Source organism: Scyliorhinus canicula, chromosome 8 (assembly GCF_902713615.1).
Source record: "Scyliorhinus canicula chromosome 8, sScyCan1.1, whole genome shotgun sequence".
In the NCBI taxonomy this organism is placed as follows: Eukaryota; Metazoa; Chordata; class Chondrichthyes; order Carcharhiniformes; family Scyliorhinidae; genus Scyliorhinus; species Scyliorhinus canicula.
This window is the reverse complement of record NC_052153.1, coordinates 153,534,444-153,556,817: the sequence shown is the minus strand read 5'-3', so window position 1 is coordinate 153,556,817 and position 22,374 is coordinate 153,534,444. Positions and strand designations below refer to the sequence as shown.

Genomic DNA, 22,374 nt, shown 5'->3' with positions numbered 1-22,374 from the left:
TGAAAAAGGTCTACTTCACTTTGTATCCAGGTTTGAGCTCATTAAGTTCTAAATCATTTACATACTATGGGTTTTATAAAGTAGGGGATTGGGCTGCATCAGTTAATTTGCACTATATCTTATTTGTGGAATGGTGACTTTTCTCCTTCATTCCAATCACACATTCACTTGTGTGGTTGGGGCAATGGGATTCAAGAGTTTTCTCGTGAAATATAGGCAAAGTTTTTTCACCTTTCAACAAGATGACATTCAGCAGTTTGTGTCAGAATAGCTTTGGTACTAGTCACCTAGCATCAATTTCAGTGTTCATTGCAGAATGTTTTTGAGCTTGTTCACATGTTCAAGTCCAGCATTCCAAAACCCCACCGTGTGGGTCCAATTGCTAGATTATAATTCATGAGAAAAGTTGTGGTCAACAACTCAAATAACAAAGCGCAAATACAAGTTAGGTGGTGGTGTGTAGTTAGATGGGGTTTCGGTCCCATATTCTAGCCACTGTTGGGGTCTGGTCTGGGATCACTATAAACTCAGCTCGTAACTTTTTTGGTAATGGCATCCTCTTGTATTTAAAAAAAATTCATTTTTGAGAGGCGTGGGCTTCGCTGGCTAGGCCAGCATTTGTTGCCCATCCCGAAATTCCCTTGAGGCGGTGATGGTGAGTTGCCTTCTTCAGATAAATCCACTGTGTTGTTAGGAAGGGAGTTCCAGGACTTCTGGTCCAGCGACAGTGAAGGAATAGCAATATGTTTCCAAGTCAGGATGGGTGAGTGATTTGGGGTGGAACATCCAGGTGGTGGTGTTTCCATATATCTGCTGTCCCTGTCCTTCTAGGGATGGTAGTGGCTGTGGGTTTGGAAGATGCTGCCTAAGGAGCCTTTGTGAGCTCCTGCAGTGCATCTTGTAGATAGTATACAATGCTGCTACTGTGTTGGTGCTGGAGGGAAGATTTGAGGAAGAGTGTGCCAATCAAATGGGCTGCTTTGCCCTGGATGGTGTCAAGCTTCTTGTGCTGTTGGGAGTCTCACTCATCAGTCATATGGATCACACTCTTGACTTATGGCTTGTAGGTGGTGGACAGGCTTTGGAGAATCAGGTGGTGAGCTACTCAACACCGTATTTATATGGTTAGCCTGGTTCAGCTTATGGCCAATGCTGAATGATGTTGAACATCAGTGAACATCCCCACATCTGATTTTATGTTGGAAGGTAGGTTGAAGAAGAAGCTGAAAATGGTTGCGCCTAAGACACTACCACATCCGAAATCACTGGAGCACCTTGGGACATTAGGTTAATATAAAAAACAAAAGGACTTCCGGAGACGGCGGGCGGGAAGCGGCCGCGCAACGGAGGGCTCCTGATTACGAACGGCATTTTCGGGGCTTTAAGCCCGGTCCCAAGGTCCACGGAGGCATCAAAGACACGGAGGAGGCACAGCAGAAGAAGATGTAAAGGGTCGGTAAGAAAATGGCCATTAAAAGAACAGCTGAGGGCCCGTTGGGGACAGGAGAGGTCACCACAGGGTCACCAGGAAAAAATAAAGGAGGCTGGAGCATCAGGGGAGACCTCATTGCTGAAGGCTGAAGAAATTACCAAGGTAATGGCTGCAGAATTCGAAAGGCAGTTTACAAAGCACCTGGAAGCGTTGAGGAAGGAGGGAGGTTTTGAGTGTGCTGGTGGAGGAGGCGATTTCCTTGGTGACGACGGCGGTGGCGAGCGCAGTGGCGGAGGTGCGGGCGCAAGGAGAGGCGCTGATGGTAGTGGAGGAGACGGTGGAGCAGCACGGTGATCAACTTACCTCGATGGGGAAGGAGATGCGGAAGGTGATGGAGGTGAACAAGGATCCGCGAGGAAAATTGGAAGACCTGGAAAACAGGTCCAGGCGTCAGAATTTGAGGATTGTGGGGCTGCCCGAAGGGGTTGAAGGGCCGAGGCCAACGGAGTATTTTGCCGCTATGCTGGCGAAGCTATTGGGGGAGGATCCCTCCCGATACGTGCTGGACCAGGCTCATCAGTCGGGGAGGCCTGTACCAAAGGCGGTGAGCCGCCAAGAGTAGTGACCTTGTGCTTCTGTGTGAAGGAGAAGGTCCTGTGCTGGGCCAAGCAGAAGCAGGTGATGCAGTGGGCTGGAGCTGGTATGTGTATACCAGGACTTTACGGCAGAGCTGGCGAGGAGGCGGGCTGCTTTCAACCGGGTGAAGAGGGCACTGTACATTAGCACGGTGCAGTGCGGCATTGTGTATCCAGCGAAGCTGAGGGTGACTTATAAGCTCAAGGACTTTATTTTGGAATGGCGGAGGAGTTTGCGAAGGCAGAAGGACTGTGGCAGAACTGAGAAATTGAGGTATGGCCATGTGCCGATGTAACGTCAGGACTGTATTTTCTTCATTTTTGTCTCTTCTTTTTTTTGTTTTACTGCGTGCGGGTGTATGGGCTAATGGGGCCAATGTTGTATATATTTGGACAAGGGAGGTGCTGGGACTTGCACTCGAAGTGAGGGCTCTTTGGGGTGTAGGTGGATGTGCAGGGTGTGTGCGCTAAAAGGAGATTTCTGGGCTTTCCTAGGGGCAGGCAAGGGGGAAAAGGGACCCGGGTGGGGGCCTCCGCACTGGCCAGTTTGAACCGGTCAGTGACCGGGAGTGAAGTGGGGGGGGGGGGGGGGGAAAGGAGGGGCTGTGGTCATCAGAGCCTGGCAGAACAGGTTCAGAGTGGTCTAGCCGGGGTGGAAAGTTGGGGGGGGAAGGAACCGAGGTTGGGGGGAGGAGTTTTACAAGAGGCAGTGGGCGGGAGGAGTTGGAGGGGAGGGGAGGGTTTACAACTCTTGGGTATCACATACGGTACTTTTTCAGAGGTTGGACGGCGTTGAGTATGGTGGAGTGGGGGAGGAGTGGACACTATGGTGACCATGGGCGGTCCCGGACTCCTTTCTGTTTTTCTCGTGTTTTTTGTTTCCACCGTGGGAGGGTTTTGTTTCATTGGGTACATATATTGATAGGGTGGGCTGTTGTTTGGGGTGGTGGGAGAATGGGATCGCTGTTATTGTTACGAGGATTGACTTTGTATTTGTTACTGTTTACTGTTTGGGGGTAGGGGGTGAATTTTGGGGGAAAATGTGAAAATGGAGAAAACATTTTTAAAAAAATATATAAAAAACAAACTGTATAACTTGCACTTGGAATGACCCAGTTAATCAGAGGTAGCATGAATAATAATTACGGCTATATGATACTAAAGACAATGAGAGGGAAAAACACTTCAACTGAACTTACAAGAAACTGACTCATCAAATTTCTAAGAAATTAAATAGAATCATCGATAAAAAGGTGGATTAAAGATGGAAAACAGCAAATATATACCCAAAGAACAAAATTAGTGAGCAGGAAGAATAGGCAGAGACAACTTATTGACTGTTGACAACGTGATTGTGTTGTAGTCTTGACTCCTATACAAAAAGGTCAAGGTAATTCTGGGGAATTTAACATAGGACCTGCTGTTTGAGAAAATCTGACCTATTTCAGCCATGTTGTCCCCCCACCAATTCTAATACTCAACATATACCTGCAGTCAAGTAAACAGGAGTCAAAGGGATACAATGATTAAAAACAGAAAGGGTTAAAAAAAAGTATTTGTTGGAGAGGTGTTTAGTAATGGTCCATCAGATCTCACCATTGGTACCATTATTATTTGGTTTACAAAATAATAGTGGTCAAATCTGGAGATGCCTCCAAGGTAGAAAAGGTGCGAAATTAGTAAATCAAGGCAGCAAAAAAAAAAAAAAAAAAAATGTTTAAATTGAGATGGACATACATAAGCAGGCAGAAAAATGGCAGATCATATCAAGTGTTGCACAAGGGAAAAAACGTCAAAATATTTCATGAAGAAGCCAGAAATGGCCAAGTGAGGCAGAATGAAAACTAAGGTTTTAGGCAGCAGGGTAGCATGGTGGTTAGCATAAATGCTTCACAGCTCCAGGGTCCCAGGTTCGATTCCCGGCTGGGTCACTGTCTGTGTGGAGTCTGCACGTCCTCCCCGTGTGCGTGGGTTTCCTCCGGGTGCTCCGGTTTCCTCCCACAGTCCAAAGATGTGTGGGTTAGGTGGATTGGCCATGCTAAATTGCCCGTAGTCTCCTAATAAAAGTAAGGTTAAGGGGGGGGGGGGGGGGGGGGGGGGGGTGTTGGGTTACGGGTATAGGGTGGATACGTGGGTTTGAGTAGGGTGATCATGGCTCGGCACAACATTGAGGGCCGAAGGGCCTGTTCTGTGCTGTACTGTTCTATGTTCTATGTTCAACTTATGCTGAATGTATACAACTAATGCACAGTTACAACCAAAGCTCAGAAAATGCCACTGAAAAGAACTTTACCTCCTTACTCAACTAATGTGGTTAGCGGAGTGCCTCCAATCCAAAATTAGTTTCAGCTAAACCAATACTCTTGTCCACTTCTTATGTTATGCCCTCCTATTCCATGTCTTTGTTGATATCAAAAGTTACCCTCAACACATGTTTTTAAAATTTGTATTCCCTTATCAGATTGAGAAAATTACTTGAGTGTGGTTTAACTAGATTAAGTAATCGGGCCGAATGCCTACTTCACTGTTGTACTGCTCGATGATAACCAATTGTTCGCTACAACTAAAACAGTTGGCATGTTTGCCAAGAATGAGGAAAAGGATTGTAGTTTGTTCATGAAACTCATGGGGAAGATTGCTCAGTTGCAATTTGCACATATACCAAACTGAGATAAGAAACTAGGCAAGTGTATTGGAGAGATTAAAAAATGCTGAAAAGCAGAGGCGGTAGATGGAATGAGAGGTTACACATGGGAGTAGAAACAGACTAATTTGGGCTGAATATGGTCCATTTCTGTTCTGTATCCCTCTGAAGTGCAACAGATTTCAGAGGTTAAGAATTTGCATATTTTTTGTTAGCCATCGACCCACAGACAGCAGCAGGGTTTGGGGGGGGGGGGGGGGGGGGGGTAAGCTGCTCCCTTACTTCCCATTCCACCCCTTTAACACGGTTGAGAAATACAAAAGGTTGGAAACATCAAGTATGCAGTTTCCCTCTGCTCCATTTTTAGCCCTTACTTTATTTTATTTTATTTTTTTTAAATGAAAGGATTACCAATTGCTTTCATTATTATTATTATTTTTGGCACAACATTCTATGCCCTAGCAATCCCAAAATAAATGTAGCTTTAAAACAAAATTAAAGCTCAATAACAGATGGCCAAAACCACTAAAAAAAAGCAGAGTATAGAATTCATTCACGTGGTTAGTTGTAGCTGTATAACACACCATTGAAGTTGAGTGGTTCCACTCTGTATATCCCCAGCCAGTCTTGACCATATGAAATGACATTCAAATACCATGGAGAGGACAGAAGTGTGTGAAACTTAGCAGCAGTTACAGCTGCCAGTTGCTGCTTGTAGCCACTTTTCCACACATGGATAATGGTGTCCGGCTTCAACTATAAAACCAAAAAGAAACATGTGCGAAGACAAGAAGCCCAATGTCAGAAATTTCAATGAGTTCTCCAACTTACAATGTTGAAAAATGAGATCTTAGAAAGTCAGGATGTGCATCATACTTTTAAAATTTAATACTACCATCTCACTGCCCACCTATAACGTCAATTCAGCAGACATTCAATAGCAGGCAATGCAGGCTCCCCATCCCCAACAAAAAGCTCAGATCCCCAAGAAAAAGTATCCATCGTTTGCCCAGAGACTAGCAAGGTTTCTCCACAAGCAGAACAGCTAGATGAGATTGCAGAGAATGAATGTTCACAGATAACAGCACAGAAAGTACCCTAGACTCATGCTGATCATTCAAAATTCTGACTGCTTCAGCCCATAGTAAAAATCAATCTATACATCATCAAAAAGGCATAATACAAATGCAAGGAACATGGTATTAATGAATGTCAAGTAAATTTATTTTGTGAATGTTTAAAAATTACAGCTGCACTCTTAAATAGAGCATCCACAAATACCACTGTAATTAGGAAGGGACAAAATATGCTACATCATTCCTCAATTTAAATAATGAAATTAACCAACCATTGAAACGGAGGGGCTCAACTTGATGGTACTTTTGCCAGTCCTGTCCATAGGCAATGTAATCTAAGTACCAGGGTGCTGCAAGAATGGTTGTGAACCCAGCTAGTGTTACTTTAGATAACTCTGCTTTCATATTTTTCTCCATCCACACTTCAACTATAGTGTCTGGCTTAATCTGCAAAAATAAGTATATTTATAATTTATACGGCCAACTATAATTAGGTATATATATTTAATCTATAAAAAGGTGTATAATTGAAGATTCTCTATTTTCACGTATTAGGGTTAAGAATTGTATTTTCTTTCTGAAAAATATTAATTTGGCACAAGTTGAATAACGAGGCAGCTCCAGTACAAGCTGTGTTAAACAAACCTATTGTATAAGTTGAATGTCTAAGTTAGGAACAGAAGTAGGCCATTCAGCCCCTCGGGCCTGTCCTGCCTTTCAATGAGATTACAGCTGATTTGTGACCAACTCCGTATACCTGCCTTTGGCCCATATCTTTTAATATTTTTGCTGAACAAAAGCCTCAAGATTTAAAATTTATAACTGATCTAGCTTCAACTGCAGTTTCTGGGAAAGTGTTCTAAAACTTCTACAAAGTTCTTCCTTTTAAAAAAAAAATGATCTTTATTGTCACAAGTAGGCTTACATTAACACTGCAATTAACACTTTACTGTGAAAATCCCCTAGTCACCACATTCCAGCACCTGTTCGGGTACACAGAGGAAGTATTCAGAATGTCCAAATTACGTATCAGCACGTCTTTTGGGACTTGTGGGTACAAACAAGAGCCCCAGAGGAAACCCACGCAGACAGAATGTGCAGACTCCACACAGACAGTGACCCAAGCCGGGAATCAAACCTGGGACCCTGAAGCTGTGAAGCAAGTGCTACTATCTCTCCTGAACGGTCTAGCCCTAATTTCTAGACTATGTCCCCAAGTTTTAGAATCTCCAACCAGAGGAAATAGTATCTTGATCTACTCTCTTTCCCTGTTAATCAGATGACCTTTTCTAGCAAAATCAGGTCTAGTTTGAGTAATCTCTCCTTTGTAAACCAATCCCTGTAATCCAGATATAATTTTTGTAAACCCATGTTGCACTCCCTACAAGGCCAAAATATCCTTTCTTTGGTGTGGTGTCCAGAACTGCTGCTCACAGTACTCCCAAGTGGATCCAACTAGGGTTGTGTACACCAGTTTAGGTCTTTATACACCAATGCTCTAGATATAAAAGCTAGCATTTAACTAGCCTTTTTGATTATTTTCTGCACTTGTTCCTGGCATTTTAAGGACCCATGCACCCCCAGTCTCTTTGGACGTAACCTCTTTCCATTTAGAAAGTACTCTGCTCTATCCTTCTGGTCCAAAATGGATAAACTTACACGCTTAAATTCCATCCACCAGAATTTTGCCCATTCACCTAGTCTCTCAATACCTCCTTGTAATACTGTGCTATCATCTATGCCACAAGATCAGGGAGGCAATGGTATTGTCTCTGGGCTAGTAAACCAGAGTAATGCTCTGGGGACCCAGGTTCAAATCCCACCACTGGAGATGGTGAAATTTGAATTCAATATATTAAAAAATCTGGAATTAAAAGTCTAATGATGACCATAAAACCATTGTTGATTTGTCGTAAAAACCCATCTGGTAAGAGGCGGCAAGGCAATGTTTGATAAGTAGGAACTTAGTATACGGATAATTAGGGGATAGGGTGGGGGCAGTAGGGGACGTTGTTTACAGTTTTTTTTTATAAAAAAAGGTTTTTGTGTGTGTCGGCCCACGCGGTTATTTAAGAAATGTTAATGTGTTAAGACTGTGAAAATTACAAATGCTTCAATAAAATATTTTCTAAAAAAAAAAATCTGCTTCACTCATGTCCTTTAGGAAGGAAGTCTGGCGTCCCTTACCTGACGTAGCCTACGTGTGACTCCAGATCCATGGCAGTGTGGTTGACAAGTGACCCTCAAGGGCAATTAGGGATGGGCAATAAATGGCCAAATTAAAAAAAAAAATCTTGGCTGTCTATAACGCTACCTAACTTTGTATCATCCACAAATTTGGCTTTGATACATGACTTTCTATGCCATTATCCAAGTTATTAATGAATGCTGAGGCCCCAACACAGATCCCGGTGATTCACCACCGGCAAATTAGAGTAATATACCCATTATCCCCACTCAGCCACCTGCCATTCAAACAATTTCCTAACTATTGGTTAGTTAATTACTTAATACAAAATTTGCATTATGGGACACGCCACCTTTTATAGCAGCTGAATAGAGACATGGCAGAAAGGAAACTACATTAAATTCTAAAGGGCAGCACAGTGAAATCAAATGAAAATCACTTATTGTCACAAGTAGGCTTCAAATGAAGTTACTGTGAAAAGCCCCTAGTCGCCACATTCCAGTGCCTGTTTGGGGAGGCTGGTACGGGAATTGAACTGTGCTGCTGGCCTGCATTGGTCTGCTTTAAAGCCAGCTATTTGGCCTAGTGTGCTAAACCAGCCCCTCAGCCAAAAGAAGAAATTACTGCGAAAAGCCCCTAGTCGCCACATTCCGGCACCCGTTCGGGGAGGCCGGTATGGGAATTGAACCCGCCCTATTGGCATTGTTCTGCATCGCAAGCCAGCTATTTAGTCCACTGTGCTAAACCAGCCCCTTGCAGTGGTGCAATGCCCCTCATTGCAGTGGTGCAATGATTAGCACTGCTGCTTCACAGCACGGAGGACGCCAGTTCGATCCTGGACCAGGGTCACTGTCTGTGTGGAGCTTGCACATTCTCCCCATTTCTGCATGGTTCTCATCCTACAACCCAAAGATGTGCAGAGTAGGTGGATTGGCCATGTTAAATTGCCCCTTAATTGGAAAGAAAAAAAAGATTGTTGTGGAAATACTTCAAAAGCAACTAAATTAAAAACACCAATATGTATAACAATAGCGTGGTTATAGAACCACGGAAGGGACCCATCAATTCCGCAAGAGCAACTGCCCTTCACCTACAAACTTGCAAATATTTAAAACTGCAGATGTTTGTCCAATTTTGAAAGCCACAATTAAGGCTGCCTCAACTACTCTTTCAAACAGTACAATCTACATCATAACCGTTGGTTCATTTAGTCAGAATTTTATGGTCGCTGATTCTTGGAGTGAAGTTTTTTCCCCACAAAAAATCTTTCATGGATGTGGGAGTCACTGTCCAGGCTAGCATTTTTGCTTTCCATCCTCAATTGCTCTCAAGAATTTCTGCCTTACAAAGAAAATTATAGCACAGGAACAGGCCCTTTGACCCTCCAAAGCCTGCACCGACCATGCTGCCCGTCTGAACCAAAACCCCTTACCCTTCCGGGGACCATATCCCTCTATTCCCATCCTATTTACGTATTTGTCAAGACACCCCTTAAAAGTCACCATCGTATTTGCTTACACTACCTCCTCCGGCAGCAGGTTCCAGGCCCCCACCACCCTCGGTTTAAAAAATAAAATTGCCTCATACATCTCGTTTAAACCTTGGCCATCGGTAATTGACTCTTCCACCCTGGGAAAAAGCTTAGACTATCCACTCTGTCCATGCTCCTCAATCTTGTAGACTTCTTTCAAGGCACCCCTCAACCTGTCGCTCCAGTGAGAACAAACCAAGTTTCTCCAACCTCTCCTCATAACTAATGCTTTCCATACCAGGCAACATTCTGTTTTCTGAACCCTCTCCAAAGCCTCCACATCTTTCTGGTAGTGTGGTGACCAGAATTGAACACTATATTTCAAGTGCAGCCTTACTGAAGGTTCTATAAAGCTGCAATATGACTTGCCAATTTTTAAACTCAATTCCCTGGCCGATGGAAGGCAAGCATGCCGTATGCCTTCTTGACTACCTTCTCTACCTGCGATGCCACTTTCAGTGACCTGTGTACTGTACACCCAGATCCCTCTGCCTATCAATGCTCTCAAGGGTTCTGCCATTTACTGTATATTTCCCATTTGTATTAGACCTTCCAAAATGCATTACCTCACATTTGTCCGGATAAGACTGCATCCGCCATCTCTCCGCTCAAGTCTCCAACTTATCTATATCCTGCTGCATCCTCAGATGGTCCTCATCGCTATCCACAATTCCTGTGTCATTCGCAAACTTACTAATCAAACCAGTTACATTTTCCTCCAAATCATTTATATATATTTCAAACAGCAACGGTCCCAGCACTGATCTCCGAGGATCGCCACAAGTCACAGCCCTCTATTCAGAAATGCACCCTTCCACTATTACCCTGTCTTTTATGACCGAGCCAGTTCTGTATCCAACTTGCCAGCTCACCTCCAATGCTGTGCGACTTCAACTTCTGTACCAGTCTGCCATGAAGGACCTTGTCAAAGTCCTTACTGAAGTCCATGTAGACAACATCCACTGTGCTACCCTCAATCATCTTCATCACTTCTTCGAAAAACTTGATCAAGTTAGAGAGACACAACTTCCCCTTCACAAAGCCATGTTGCCTCTCACTAATACACCCATTTATTTCAAAGTGGGAGTAAATCCTGTCTTGAAGAATCCTCTCAAATAATTTGCCTAGTACTGACGCAAGGGTCACTGGCCTGTAATTACCTAGATTATTCTTGCTATCCTTCGTAAACAGTAGAACATCGGCTATTCTCCAATCCTCCTGGTTGGTGAGGAGCTCAAGTGTTGTTGGAGCTGCACTCACTCCTACCTTTTAGAAGGCAGACAGGCTTTCCGAATGAGTTGTTACCACAGAATTCCCAGTCTCTGGATTTGGATTTATTGTTATGTTCAATGAGGTACAGTGAATTTCTGTGTATAGTCCAGAGAGACTGTTGTTTCGTACATGAAGGACATATGATAGATACATAGGCAACGGGTGCATTTTGTGAAGCATACAAAGCTGTTGGCGAAGATTTTAGCCACGAGGATAGAGGACTGTGTGCCGCAGGTTACACACGAGGATCAAACGGGATTCGTGGAGGGGAGGCAACTGAACACTAACATACGGAGGCTCTTGAATGTTTTAATTATGCCAGCGGTAGAAGGGGAGGCGGAGATAGTGGTGGCATTGGACGCAGAGAAGGCCTTCGATAGGGTTGAGTGGGGGTACTTGTGGGAGGTGCTGGAAAGGTTCGGGGATGGGTTTATCAGGTGCGTGAGGCTGTTATATGAGGCCCCGATGGCAAGTGTGGCCACGAATAGGAGGAGGTCGGAGTATTTTCAGTTATAACCGAGGGATGAGGCAGGGGTGTCCCTTGTCCCCCCTGCTTTTTGCGCTGGCAATTGAACCCCTGGCCATGGTGCCGAGAGAGTCGAGTAACTGGAGGGGGCTAGTGTGGGGTGGGGAGGAACACAGTGTCGCTCTATGAGGATGACTTATTGTTATATGTGGCGGACCCGGAGGGGGGAATGGCAGAGGTGATGAGGATTCTCCAGGACTTTGGGGATTCTCAGGGTACAAGCTCAACTTGGGGAAGATGCGAGCTGCTCGTTGTACACCCGGGGGACCAGGAGGGGGCGATTGGTAGGCTCCCACTAAAAAGGGCGGAGAGGAACTTCAGGTACTTGGGGGTCCAGGTGGCCAGGAGCTGGGGGACCTTGCATAAGCTTAACCTCAAGGCTGGTGGAGCAAGAGTTCAAGAGATGGGACATGTTGCCGCTGACTCTGGCGGGTAGGGTGCAATCAGTCAAGATGACGGTGCTCCCGAGATTTCTGTTCCTGTTCCAGTGCCTCCCCATCCTTATCCCGAAGGCCTTTTTCAGGCGGGTTAACAGAAGCATTACGGGGTTTGTGTGGGCGCACGGGACCCCAAGGGTGAGAAGGGTGTTCTTGGAGCGGGGCAGGGATAGGGGGGCTGGCACTGCCCAACCTCTGTGGGTATTATTGGGCTGCCAACGCAGCAATGGTGCATAAGTGGGTAATGGACGGGGAAGGGGCAGCATGGAAGAGGATGGAGATGGCGTCCTGTGTGGGCACGAGGCTGGAGGCACTGGTAACGGCGCTGCTGCCGCTCCCTCCAACGGAGGTATACCACGAGCCCGGTGGTGGCGGTCACCCTCAAAATTTGGGGGCAATGGAGACGGCACAGGGGGGAGGTGGGGGCCTCGATGGTGTCCCCGACATGGGGGAACCACCGGTTTGTCCCGGGGAGAATTGATGGCGGATTCCAGAGTTGGCACAGGGCAGGTGTTAAGAGGTTGAGGGACCCGTTTGTAGACGGGAAGTTTGCGAGCCTAGGTGAGCTGGAAGAGAAGTTCAGGCTCCCCCTGGGGAACATCTTTAGGTACATGCAAGTAAGGGCATTTATCAGGCGGCAGAGTTCCCTCTGCTGCCGCCGCGTGGGGTTCAGGACAGGGTGCTCTCAAGGGTGTGGGTTGGAGAGGGAAGGATCTCGGCAACATACCAAGTGATGCAGGAGGTAGATGAGGCCTCGGTGGAGGAGCTGAAGGGTAAATGGGAGGAGGAGCTGGGTGAGGGGATTGAGGGGGGGGGGACGTGGGCGGACGCCCTAGGAAGGGTGAACTCTTCTTGTGCGAGACTTAGCCTCATACAGTTTAAGGTGCTGCATAGGGCTCACATGACCAGGACAAGGATGAGCCGGTTTTTTGGGAGTGAGGACAGGTGTATTAGGTGCTCAGGGAGCCCAGAAAACCATACCCATATGTTCTGGGCATGCCCAGCGCTGGAGGAATTTTGGAATGGCGTAGCAAGGACGGTGTCGAGGGTGGTAGGATCCAGGGTCAAACCGGGCTGGGGGCTCGCAATATTTGGGGTTGCAGAGGAGCCAGGAGGCGAAAGAGGCCGGCATTCTGGCCTTTGCGTCCCTAGTAGCCTGGCGGAGGATTCTTCTTCAGTGAAAGGATGCGAGGCCCCCCCCAAGCGTGGAGGCCTGGGTCAACGATATGGCAGGGTTTATTAAATTGGAGAGGGTGAAATTTGCCCTAAGGGGATCAGTGCAGGGGTTTGCCAGGTGGTGGCAACCAATCCTAGATCTCCTGGCAGAACGGTATAAAAAGGCCAGCAGCAGCAGCCCCGGGGGGGGGGGGGGGGGGGGTCTCTTTGTTTTGGGCTGAAGGGACGTGTATATATGTTCTTTGCTAATGACAGGCGTTAATTTATTTCTTTTTTTTTTATATACACATGGGGGGGGGGGGGGGGGGGGAGATGGGTTGTTTTTTCTGTTATTGATATTTTGTGAAAATTTGAATAAAAATTATATTTTTTTTTTAAAAAAGGAACACATTAGGAAATCAGAGCAAGGGTAGGCCATTTTGCCCACTGAAACTGCTCTGCCATAAGAACACAGCTGATCATCCATCCACCTCAAAAAAGGGCAATTTTCCCCTGCACCACTCAAAATCAACTGATCTCTATTCAATATACTCTATGACAGCCTCCTCAGCCCTGTGGGGTAGAGAATTCCAACGGTTCACCACTCAGGTGAAGAAATCCCTTGTTATTTCAGTCCTAAATGGCCTTCCTCTTATTCTGAGATGGTCTCTCCTGGTTTTAGCTGTAATCAGCAAGAGGAAACATCCTACCTGCATCATCCTTGTAGAGCCTGGTTTAGAATTTTTATGCTTACAATGAGATGATCTCTCATTATGTCAATAGGCCAGTCTCCACAACCTCTCTTCTGCAGACAATCCCACCACCCCAGGGATTAGTCTGGTGATCTGTTGCACTCCCTCTATGGCAAGAATACCCTTTCCTTAGGCAAGGAAACAAAAATTGAACTCAATACTCCAGGTGTGGTGCAAGATATATTCAAGGGGCGAATGGGATCAAAGGCTATGGGGAGAAAGCAGGATTAGGCAATGCAGTTGGATCATCAGCCATGATTGTGATAAATGGCAGAGCATGCTCGAAGGGCCAAAAGGCCTCCTCCTGCTCCTATCTTCTATGTATCTATGCAAGATATCATTACTCTGTCTTCAAATACTCATGCAATAAAAAGGCCAAGATCCCATATGACTTTTAGAAACTTAGGAATACTGCATTTTCCCAACCAGTGGATAACTTCACACATTTGTCCACATTATATTTCATCCACCATGTTCTTGCCACTCACTTAGCCCACCCAATTCCCCATGAAGCCTCTTTTTCATTTTCCATGAACTAAAATTCCAACCTAGTTTTGTCACCAGCAGTCTTCAAGTGATAGAGATTGTGAATAGCTAGAGATTGTGAATGTCTAAGGCCCCAAACACTCATTACTAACAGCTTGCCAACCCAAGATTACCCATTTATTCCTTCTTTAAAACACCAATTCCCAATCCATGCCCAGTACACTACCCCCAATCAACATTAGGAAAATAAAGTACTACTGCAAAGCAACTGAACTTAGAAGTGTATAGACAACATGGTGAACCTGCTCCAAAAGTACCATATATTATACCTAAAACGACCATATTATATCTAAAACAAGTTGGAGGAAAGCACAAACAGGTTTTACAGATTGGTTGTAAAAATAAATATTTTGTTTAAATTATTTGCTTAGTGGTATTTCCTCCAATAAATTAATACCATGAACCCTTATGAACATTAAGCTACAAACAAGTCATGCAATGCCAAGCACAAAAGCAGAAGCCAAAAAGATAGGAAACAAACATAGAAATGTTCAACAGATTGTAAATATCACATTCCGATTCTGCTCCCTTAATTAATATTCTACTGGAAACACCAAGACTATATTGCATTGTGTAGATTTCAAATAATATATGCTGACCAAGTTAACTATATACTTACCTTCGCTCCATTATCAAAGACTTCCTGCCAGACCATGTAACCCTTCATATTGGCCGTTACAATATCCAAAACACTGCAATTAAGCACACATGCATTTAGTATATTCATCTGCAAAAAGCTGCTAAATTACCAAGAGGTACATGTGTCTAGCTACAGCATTAATTGCAAGAAACCTTTTACACAATTTTATCCATTAAACGCACTAGTATTGCAACTGGTCAGGTTCCTCATGCCACTACCTGGAAATGGCAAATGACAAATGTGGCTTCAGGCAAAATTATATTAATGGGGCATGTCTACTGTAAAAATGAATGAAGCTAATAACACTTGTTTACTTATGCCTAAACTGTTGAGGGAAAGTGCAAATATACAAAAAATTACTGCTCATGTTGCATAGCTCTTTTAGCTTTGCAAAATGGCACCTGACAATCTGATAATGTGCAAGGTTGCTGCATTTTTAGTAGAAAGTAAGGTCATATTTAGATTAAGCTGTAAGAGCAGGACGGTGGCACAGTGGTTAATACTGCTTCCTCACGGTGCCACGGTTCGATCCCAGCTCTGGGTCACTGTCCATGTGGAGCTTGCACATTCTCAGTGTTTGTGTGGGTCCCCTCAACCCAAAAGATGTGCAGGGTAGTTGGATTGGCCACACTAAAATCGCCCCTTAATTGGAAAAAATGAATTGGGTATTCTAAATTTATATTTTAAAAAGTACACTATAAAAAAAAAAGTGTACTAGCTTCCAGTCAACATCTGACACTGAAAATTATTAACAAGCCTTTAGTCTCATTCTTTCAGGTATGAAAGTCTAATTTGAAAGATCCTGGCCCCCAATCTTGGTCTATTTCTGCATTTCATTCACACAATCACATCTATACTTCCTTTGCACCCTTTAATGTGATTCAGAGAGTTGCCTGTTTACTTGAGGCCCAGGCACATGTGTTTCCAATGCGCTTTTTATCAATTTGCCATGCAAAATGTGCAAGGGTAGGCAGGTCTAATGAATAGCAATTGCAGCTAGATGTCATGCTACAGCATAGTCCCATAATCTCACATTGATGTGAAACTCCCACAATACAAGATGATTCACCAAAAATAAAAATGTAAGAAAAGACACCTCATCTACAAACTAGCCAATTGGCAGCCATTTTAATCTTTAGCATTTCCATTTATCACAAAAACAAAAATTAAATTCCATTTTACTGATGTGAGCAACTGTTGCTCATCATTAATCAGTGAAAGAGAATCTTGGGATGAGCAAAGCAAAAATACCTGTCTTATAATCAACACAGTGAAGTGATTCCAGCAACAAATTGGGAACAATTCCCTTTTAGTTAAGTAACTTAGTTAGATTCAAAACCTTCTGAACTATTCTTTTACATTTTTGAATATGGACAATCTGTTGGAGTAGACGGACAGAATTGAGGCACTTGAATAATCTACTATCCTTGTTGCCAATGTAAAACTCAAGGGATATAGTATTCATAAATGAAAATAATTTGAGGATCCACTTGCGTTAGTACTTTAATTTGCAACTTCATAGATGTTTAATTTTTTAATTTCATTGATACAAAATTAAAGTTTCTAGGTTTCATAACAAGAGATGGGACATAAAAGAATGAATGAGGCACCATTGAAAGATAAACTGCTGGTGAAACATTGGAAGTGCTCAGTTTTGGACGTCACAAGTCAGGGACGATTTACTGATCATAGATAGCAAAAGGTGAACTAGGCCTGGGATGAAAGCAGACTCAAGTCAGAGCCCTAATGGTTATGCCACCCATTACACCAGAACTCATTCTCTCTCAAGCGAATCCCATCCCTCTATCCTTTAAAAGTTTTGTTCCCTCCCATTTAAAACTTTTGCTTCCACCACTTTCTGTATGTCATTGCTTGACCTCCAACTATGATCTGAATAGCCTCATCATTCAAATGGGGTTATATGCCAAATAACCAAAAGTTTTATTGCAGAGTGCAAGTTGATATCTACAATTCAGTTAGTAAGAGTAACTAAAACCTGTTGCACTGATTGCAGCAAGAGCCTGTACAAACAATACAAAATACAGCAACATATCTAGATTAATTCATATCTAAATCATGTCAGACAATGCAAAAATCGAAGGCTATGAGCAAGTGAATAGGAATGCACAATACGGAGAGTGACAAAATGAGAAGATGACCTGCCCTTGGGCAGTTCACTGCTAAAAATAACAATGGTAATGTATCAAAATGCTTACTTTTGAATATAGAAAGACTCAAGTTTTCTGTAATCACTTCCAAAACCTTGCTTTTGCATGAACTGAGTAACAGCAGGGTTAGATTTCCTACAGGAAAAATATAAAAATGGAAGGTCAAAATCAGCAGACTGGCTCCAGCCAATATTTTTGTTTTCTTCAACAAGGATTTAATAAGTATGCATGCTTCATACAAATCAATGACACTCGTACAGCAATATTGGTGCAATTTGTTTAGGTGTACTATGAAACAAGTGTCCAGGTCTACCTGGTTATGACCAACGACTAGTACCTTTATTTACACCTTCATAATGCAGGATGTGCAGTCTGAAGTCTCAACCTGATCCAAATGACAGGTTTTTAGAAATATCGCATCAAACCCCCCAAGCCACCGGCATCAACGCAGAACAGGTAGAGCACAAAACAAAAGTCATTGCAAGCATAGAAACAAACAAGACAGAGTGAATCAGTGGAATATCCCAACATCTTCTCTCCACTGAGCATACAGGCAATAGTACACATTTACACCACATCCATAGCTTCAAACAAGGAAAAATCCTGAAAACTCCAGAGCCAAGGGGAAATTACGCTGACATCTCAAAACACAAGTCGAATTCTCCTCCGGCCCCAGGATAGAATAGAAAACCATTGTTTGGCTGCGCGAGGCTACAAGAGGGGACTGGGTGCCACAAGTCCAAGGAAACTTCAGACCTCAAAACCCAAGGTCTCCCAAGTGCAAGAGTAAAGAACAAAGACCCAAGCTACCAAACCCCATCTCTGGATCCCCGATGAAAATGAAAATTGCTTATTGTTGTCACAATTAGGCTTCAAACGAAGTTACTGTGAAAAGCCCCTAATTGTCACATTCCGGTGCCTGTTCAGGGAGGCTGGTACGGGAAGGTCTAAGGAAGGAACAGGCCACGAGACCATCAACAATGACATACCCTTTATAATAGCTTTAAATTGAGGGGTGGTAGATATAGGACAGATGTCAGAGGTTACTCAGTGAAGTAGGGGTGTGGAACGCCCTGCCTGCAACAATAGTAGACTCACCAACTTTAAGGGCATTTAAGTGGTCACTGGATAGACATATGGATGAAAATGGAATAGTGTAGGTCAGATAGGCTTCAGATGGTTTCACGGGTCGGTGCAACATCGAGGGCCGAAGGGCCTGTACTGCACTGCAATATTCTATGTTCTACCCCTTGGATAACTAGGAGGCCCATGGTCAAGGCGAATATAGTCAGATCCCAGCCAACAAAGGGGAACATTGAGAGGGGCGCACGTCAGGGCACCCTCCAAGAGGAGAGCACCCTGGGAGCCACCCCACCCACCCCAGCACAAGGAAACCCACCCCGACAACCAGAACCACAAAGTAAAAGGATGAGGGCTACCACAATACAGCATAACCCACCATCTTGGTTTAGGACACTGGGCTAAATCGCTGGCTTTTAGAGCAGACCAAGGCAGGCCAGCAGCACAGTTCAATTCCCATACCAGCCTCCCCAAACAGGCGCCGGAATGTGGCGACTAGGGGCTTTTCACAGCAACTTCATTGAAGCCTACTCGTGACAATAAGCGATTTCTTCTTCTTCTTTCTTTCCATCACCGCAATAGCTCAGGTGAAAATCACCACAAAGTGAGGGACACATTGGAAGGAACACCTTCAAGGTCTCTCCGAAGGAAGAAGAGTAAATAACAAGATTCGAACCACTACCCAAGGCATTGCAAAAGGACAAGAGCCAGCCAAGTAAGCCACAAGGTGGTCTCGCTCGGAAGTGGAGAAAAAGGATAACTATTTCATACAATACTGTCTGTCCTAAAGTAATCACTTGCCCAAGTTAGATCCAGCCACACCGGACTCCTCCAGTGTCCCAAAAAGGAGCACCCTGTTCCTGGGGAAACAGGATACCGAACATCTGGCCTAGTGCAGCACCATCATAAGGAAACTCCAGAGAACCTGACCCAGGGATTGTCCCAACCCTTATACCCCACTTACAGTCCCATAGAGGACAAGCCCCTCCACACAAGAATGTACAGCAGAGACCTAGCCAAGGGGGAGCCCCCCCAGAGGAAGAGCCACCTAGCTCTAACAGGGGAGGGGGTGCCTTCTGCGATCAGATGGGACAAAATTAACCCTACCATCCCCAATGCAGTTCTGCTCATTTTTCTTCCACATGAAGTACCCCACCCCTCCCCCAAATCCAGGATTGTCAGACAATTAGGCCCACACATATTAAGATAAAGACTGTGCACAATTCCCACATTCCTCTCAACATTATATAAAAATTTGTTAAATTGTGATAGCTGGGGCAGAATGGTGATGCAGTGGTTAGCACTGCTGCCTCATGGCACTGAGGACCCAGGTTCGATCCTGGCCCACTGTCCGTGTGGAGTTTGCACATTCTCCCAGTGTTTGCATGAGTCTCCCCCGACAACCCAAAGATGTGTAGGCTAGGTGGATTGGCCACACTAAATTACCCTTTGGGGGGGAAAAATATTGGGTACTCTTAAATTGAAAAAACAAAAATCAGGATAGCCAACAATAAGGGTCATGAACAACTACATTATTCACTTCCTTGTAAAATGGAGAAAATTGACATAAAGCAGGCAACAATGTGGTCAACAGGGAACAAAGTCCAGGATAATAGGAGATGTGAGGCAGTCCTTAGGATAAAGACTTCTCCACTGGTACAGGAAGAAAGCAGAATCAAGAATGAGGCAGAGTCAGATCAATAAGCACTCTTCAGGATCTCTCAAGGGCTTCAATGATCAAAGCACAAGGCATCATTTCTTCCAGCATGCAGGGTGAGAGGAGGAATAACTTGACTGGTTTGGCCCCCTCCAAGAACTCATTTAAAAAAAAAAAAATTTTTTAATATAAATTTAGATTACCCAATTATTTTTTCCAATTAAGGGCAATTTAGCGTGGCCAATCCACCTACTCTGCACATTTTTGGGTTGTGGGGGCGAAACCATGCAGACACGGGGAGAATGTGCAAACTCCACACGGACAGTGACCCAGGGCCGGGATTGAACCTGGGACCTCATCGCCGTGAGGCAGCTGTGCTAACCACTAGGCCACCGTGCTGCCCCCCCCCCCCCCCCCCTCCAAGCCCTCATGACCAACATCTGGAATAGGACAACACAGGACCAGCGGCTGGAAGATCAACCCAACCAAAGGCCCTGAAGGCAACAAGTGTGCCCCATCAAATTTAATTGGTCTAGTCTCCAGATAGAAATCCCCAAAACATGGCATCCAATTCTCAAACTCAAACTGAGAACACACACCACCTCATCCTGGGAACCATGCTCAGCAACACTCCCTCTTTCTCCCTCCTGGCTAAGTCAGGATGGATGGCATGCCATGCAGCAGGAATTCAACATTATGGAGGCGGGCACTCAGCAGGGACCATGCTCCACTGCAAGAGCCTCATCAGCCTCCATAAAAACACCTGGAATTGGACTTTGATGACCTGCACCACAGGCCAAGACTTTCAGATAAAACAGCATCTCTGTTGGCAGCCACCATGTCGATGCACACCACAGCACAGTCAGGGTGGGAGCCCACTCAAAAGCAACTGGCACCAAAGAGTGCCCCACCTCAGCCCCTTTCAGCTGCCACGACAGCAACGATTTAACATTCTATCCCTGCTCGCTCATATAAAACAACCACCAGAATGTAAACCAAGAAAAGACAACAAAACGTGTACATGATGAAGTGGTAAGATTAAAAGAGCAGAGCCAGAGTGTGCAAAAACACAGCCACTCCTACGCTCACATCAAGTGACACCCCACCCAAGTGATTTTTAAAAAAAATTTTTTTTTTTTTTTTTTTTTAAAGAAAAAGAACACTGTTGCAAGCACAAATCCAGTTTTCCTTTACAAAAGGCAGAGCTGCAGACTAAAAATCATCAGGCAAGTTTTTAAAAAAAAAAATTCCTAGAATATGGGCATCGTTGGCCAGGCCAGCATTTCTATTGCCCTCGAAGGAGGTGGTGGGTTGCCCAGTGCTCTTTGGGAGGGAATGCCTGACAGGATCTTAACCCAGTGAGAGTGATGGAATGGCAACATAGTTCAAAGTCAGGATGGCGTGTGGCTTGGAGGGAAAGTTGTAGGTGGTGGTGTTTCCATGCATCTGCTGCCTTGTCCTTCTAGGCAGTAGAGGGCTCTGGTTTGGAAGGTGCCGTCAAAGATGTATTGGCGAGTTATTGCAATGCATCTTGCACAGGAGAATGAAATGAATGAAATGAAAATCGCTTATCGTCACAAGTAGGCTTCAAATGAAGTTACTGTGAAAAGCCCCTAGTCGCCACATTCCGGCGCCTGTTCAGGGAGGCTGATACGGGAATCGAATCGTGCTGCTGGCCTGCTTTCGAAGCCAGCGATTTAGCCCTGTGCTAAACAGCCCCTGCTTATGTGCGTATATGGTACGCACTGCTGCCACTGTGTGTCAATGGTAGAGGGAGTGGATGAGAGAGGGAGTGGATAGGGTACTAATCAAGCAGGCTGCTTTATTAGGCAGCAGTCATCGGTACTAATGCCATGGTAGACAAATTTGTAACAATAGCAAGTGGAATACTTGCTGGTTTCCTCACTTGGTTTCTCACTACTTGGTGAGCACCCAGTCTGGCAGCAGCACCCTTCAGGACTCAGTGTTAGTATTAAGTCATTTTTGTGAGGGGACAAAATTCCCAATTCAAGGCAGCATTCTATGCCATTGCATAAAACTATCTCCCAAGAGATATTAAACAAAAAAAAAAATTATTCATTAGTTGCACAACAGGCTGTAGTTAAACAACAGATTTCCAGACTTCAACCACATACAAATTCCAGTACGGCATTTGGGGTGGCACAGTAGCACAATAGTTAACACTGTTGTTTCACAGCACCACAGACCCAGGTTCGATTCCCAGCTTGGATCACGTGTCAGTGCAGAGTCGCACATTCTCCCAGTGTCTGGTTGGGTTCCTCTCAAGTCCCGAGAGCTGTGCTTGTTAGGTGAATTGGACATTGTGAATTCTCCGTGTACCCGAACAGGCGCCGGAGTGTGGCAACTAGGGGATTTTCACAGTAACTTCATTGCAGTGTTAGTGTAAACCTACTTGTGACACTAATAGATTATTATTAGTTGTATTTTTTTTTTAAATTTAGAGCACCCAATTTATTTATTCCAATTATGGGGCAATTTAGCATGGCCAATCCACATACCCTGCACATCTTTTGGGTTGTGGAGGCGAAACCCACGCAAACACGGAGAACATGCAAACTCCACACGGACAGTGACCCAGAGCCGGGATCAAATCTGGGACCTCGGTGCCGTGAGG

The 22,374-nt window shown here is 44.7% G+C and overlaps 1 protein-coding gene across 3 annotated transcripts in view; it reads right to left on the bottom strand.

Moving 5' to 3' along the window:
• Positions 1–22,374, bottom strand: part of hexb (hexosaminidase B (beta polypeptide)) — a 74,436-nt gene that overhangs the window by 5,209 nt on the left and 46,853 nt on the right. The window contains exons 8-11 of one of the 3 annotated variants that reach the window (XR_005461648.1): positions 17,051–17,137; positions 14,814–14,886; positions 6,060–6,234; positions 5,296–5,467 (exon numbers count right to left, since the gene is read on the bottom strand). Coding sequence is in view for 2 of the 3 variants with exons in the window: in XM_038805476.1 (XP_038661404.1) it covers positions 6,060–6,234; positions 14,814–14,886; positions 17,051–17,137 (335 nt within the window). In the remaining variant the exon portion in view is untranslated. The remainder of the gene's footprint in view (positions 1–5,295; positions 5,468–6,059; positions 6,235–14,813; positions 14,887–17,050; positions 17,138–22,374) is intronic. The other 2 variants (XM_038805476.1, XM_038805477.1) reach the window with 2 other exon arrangements.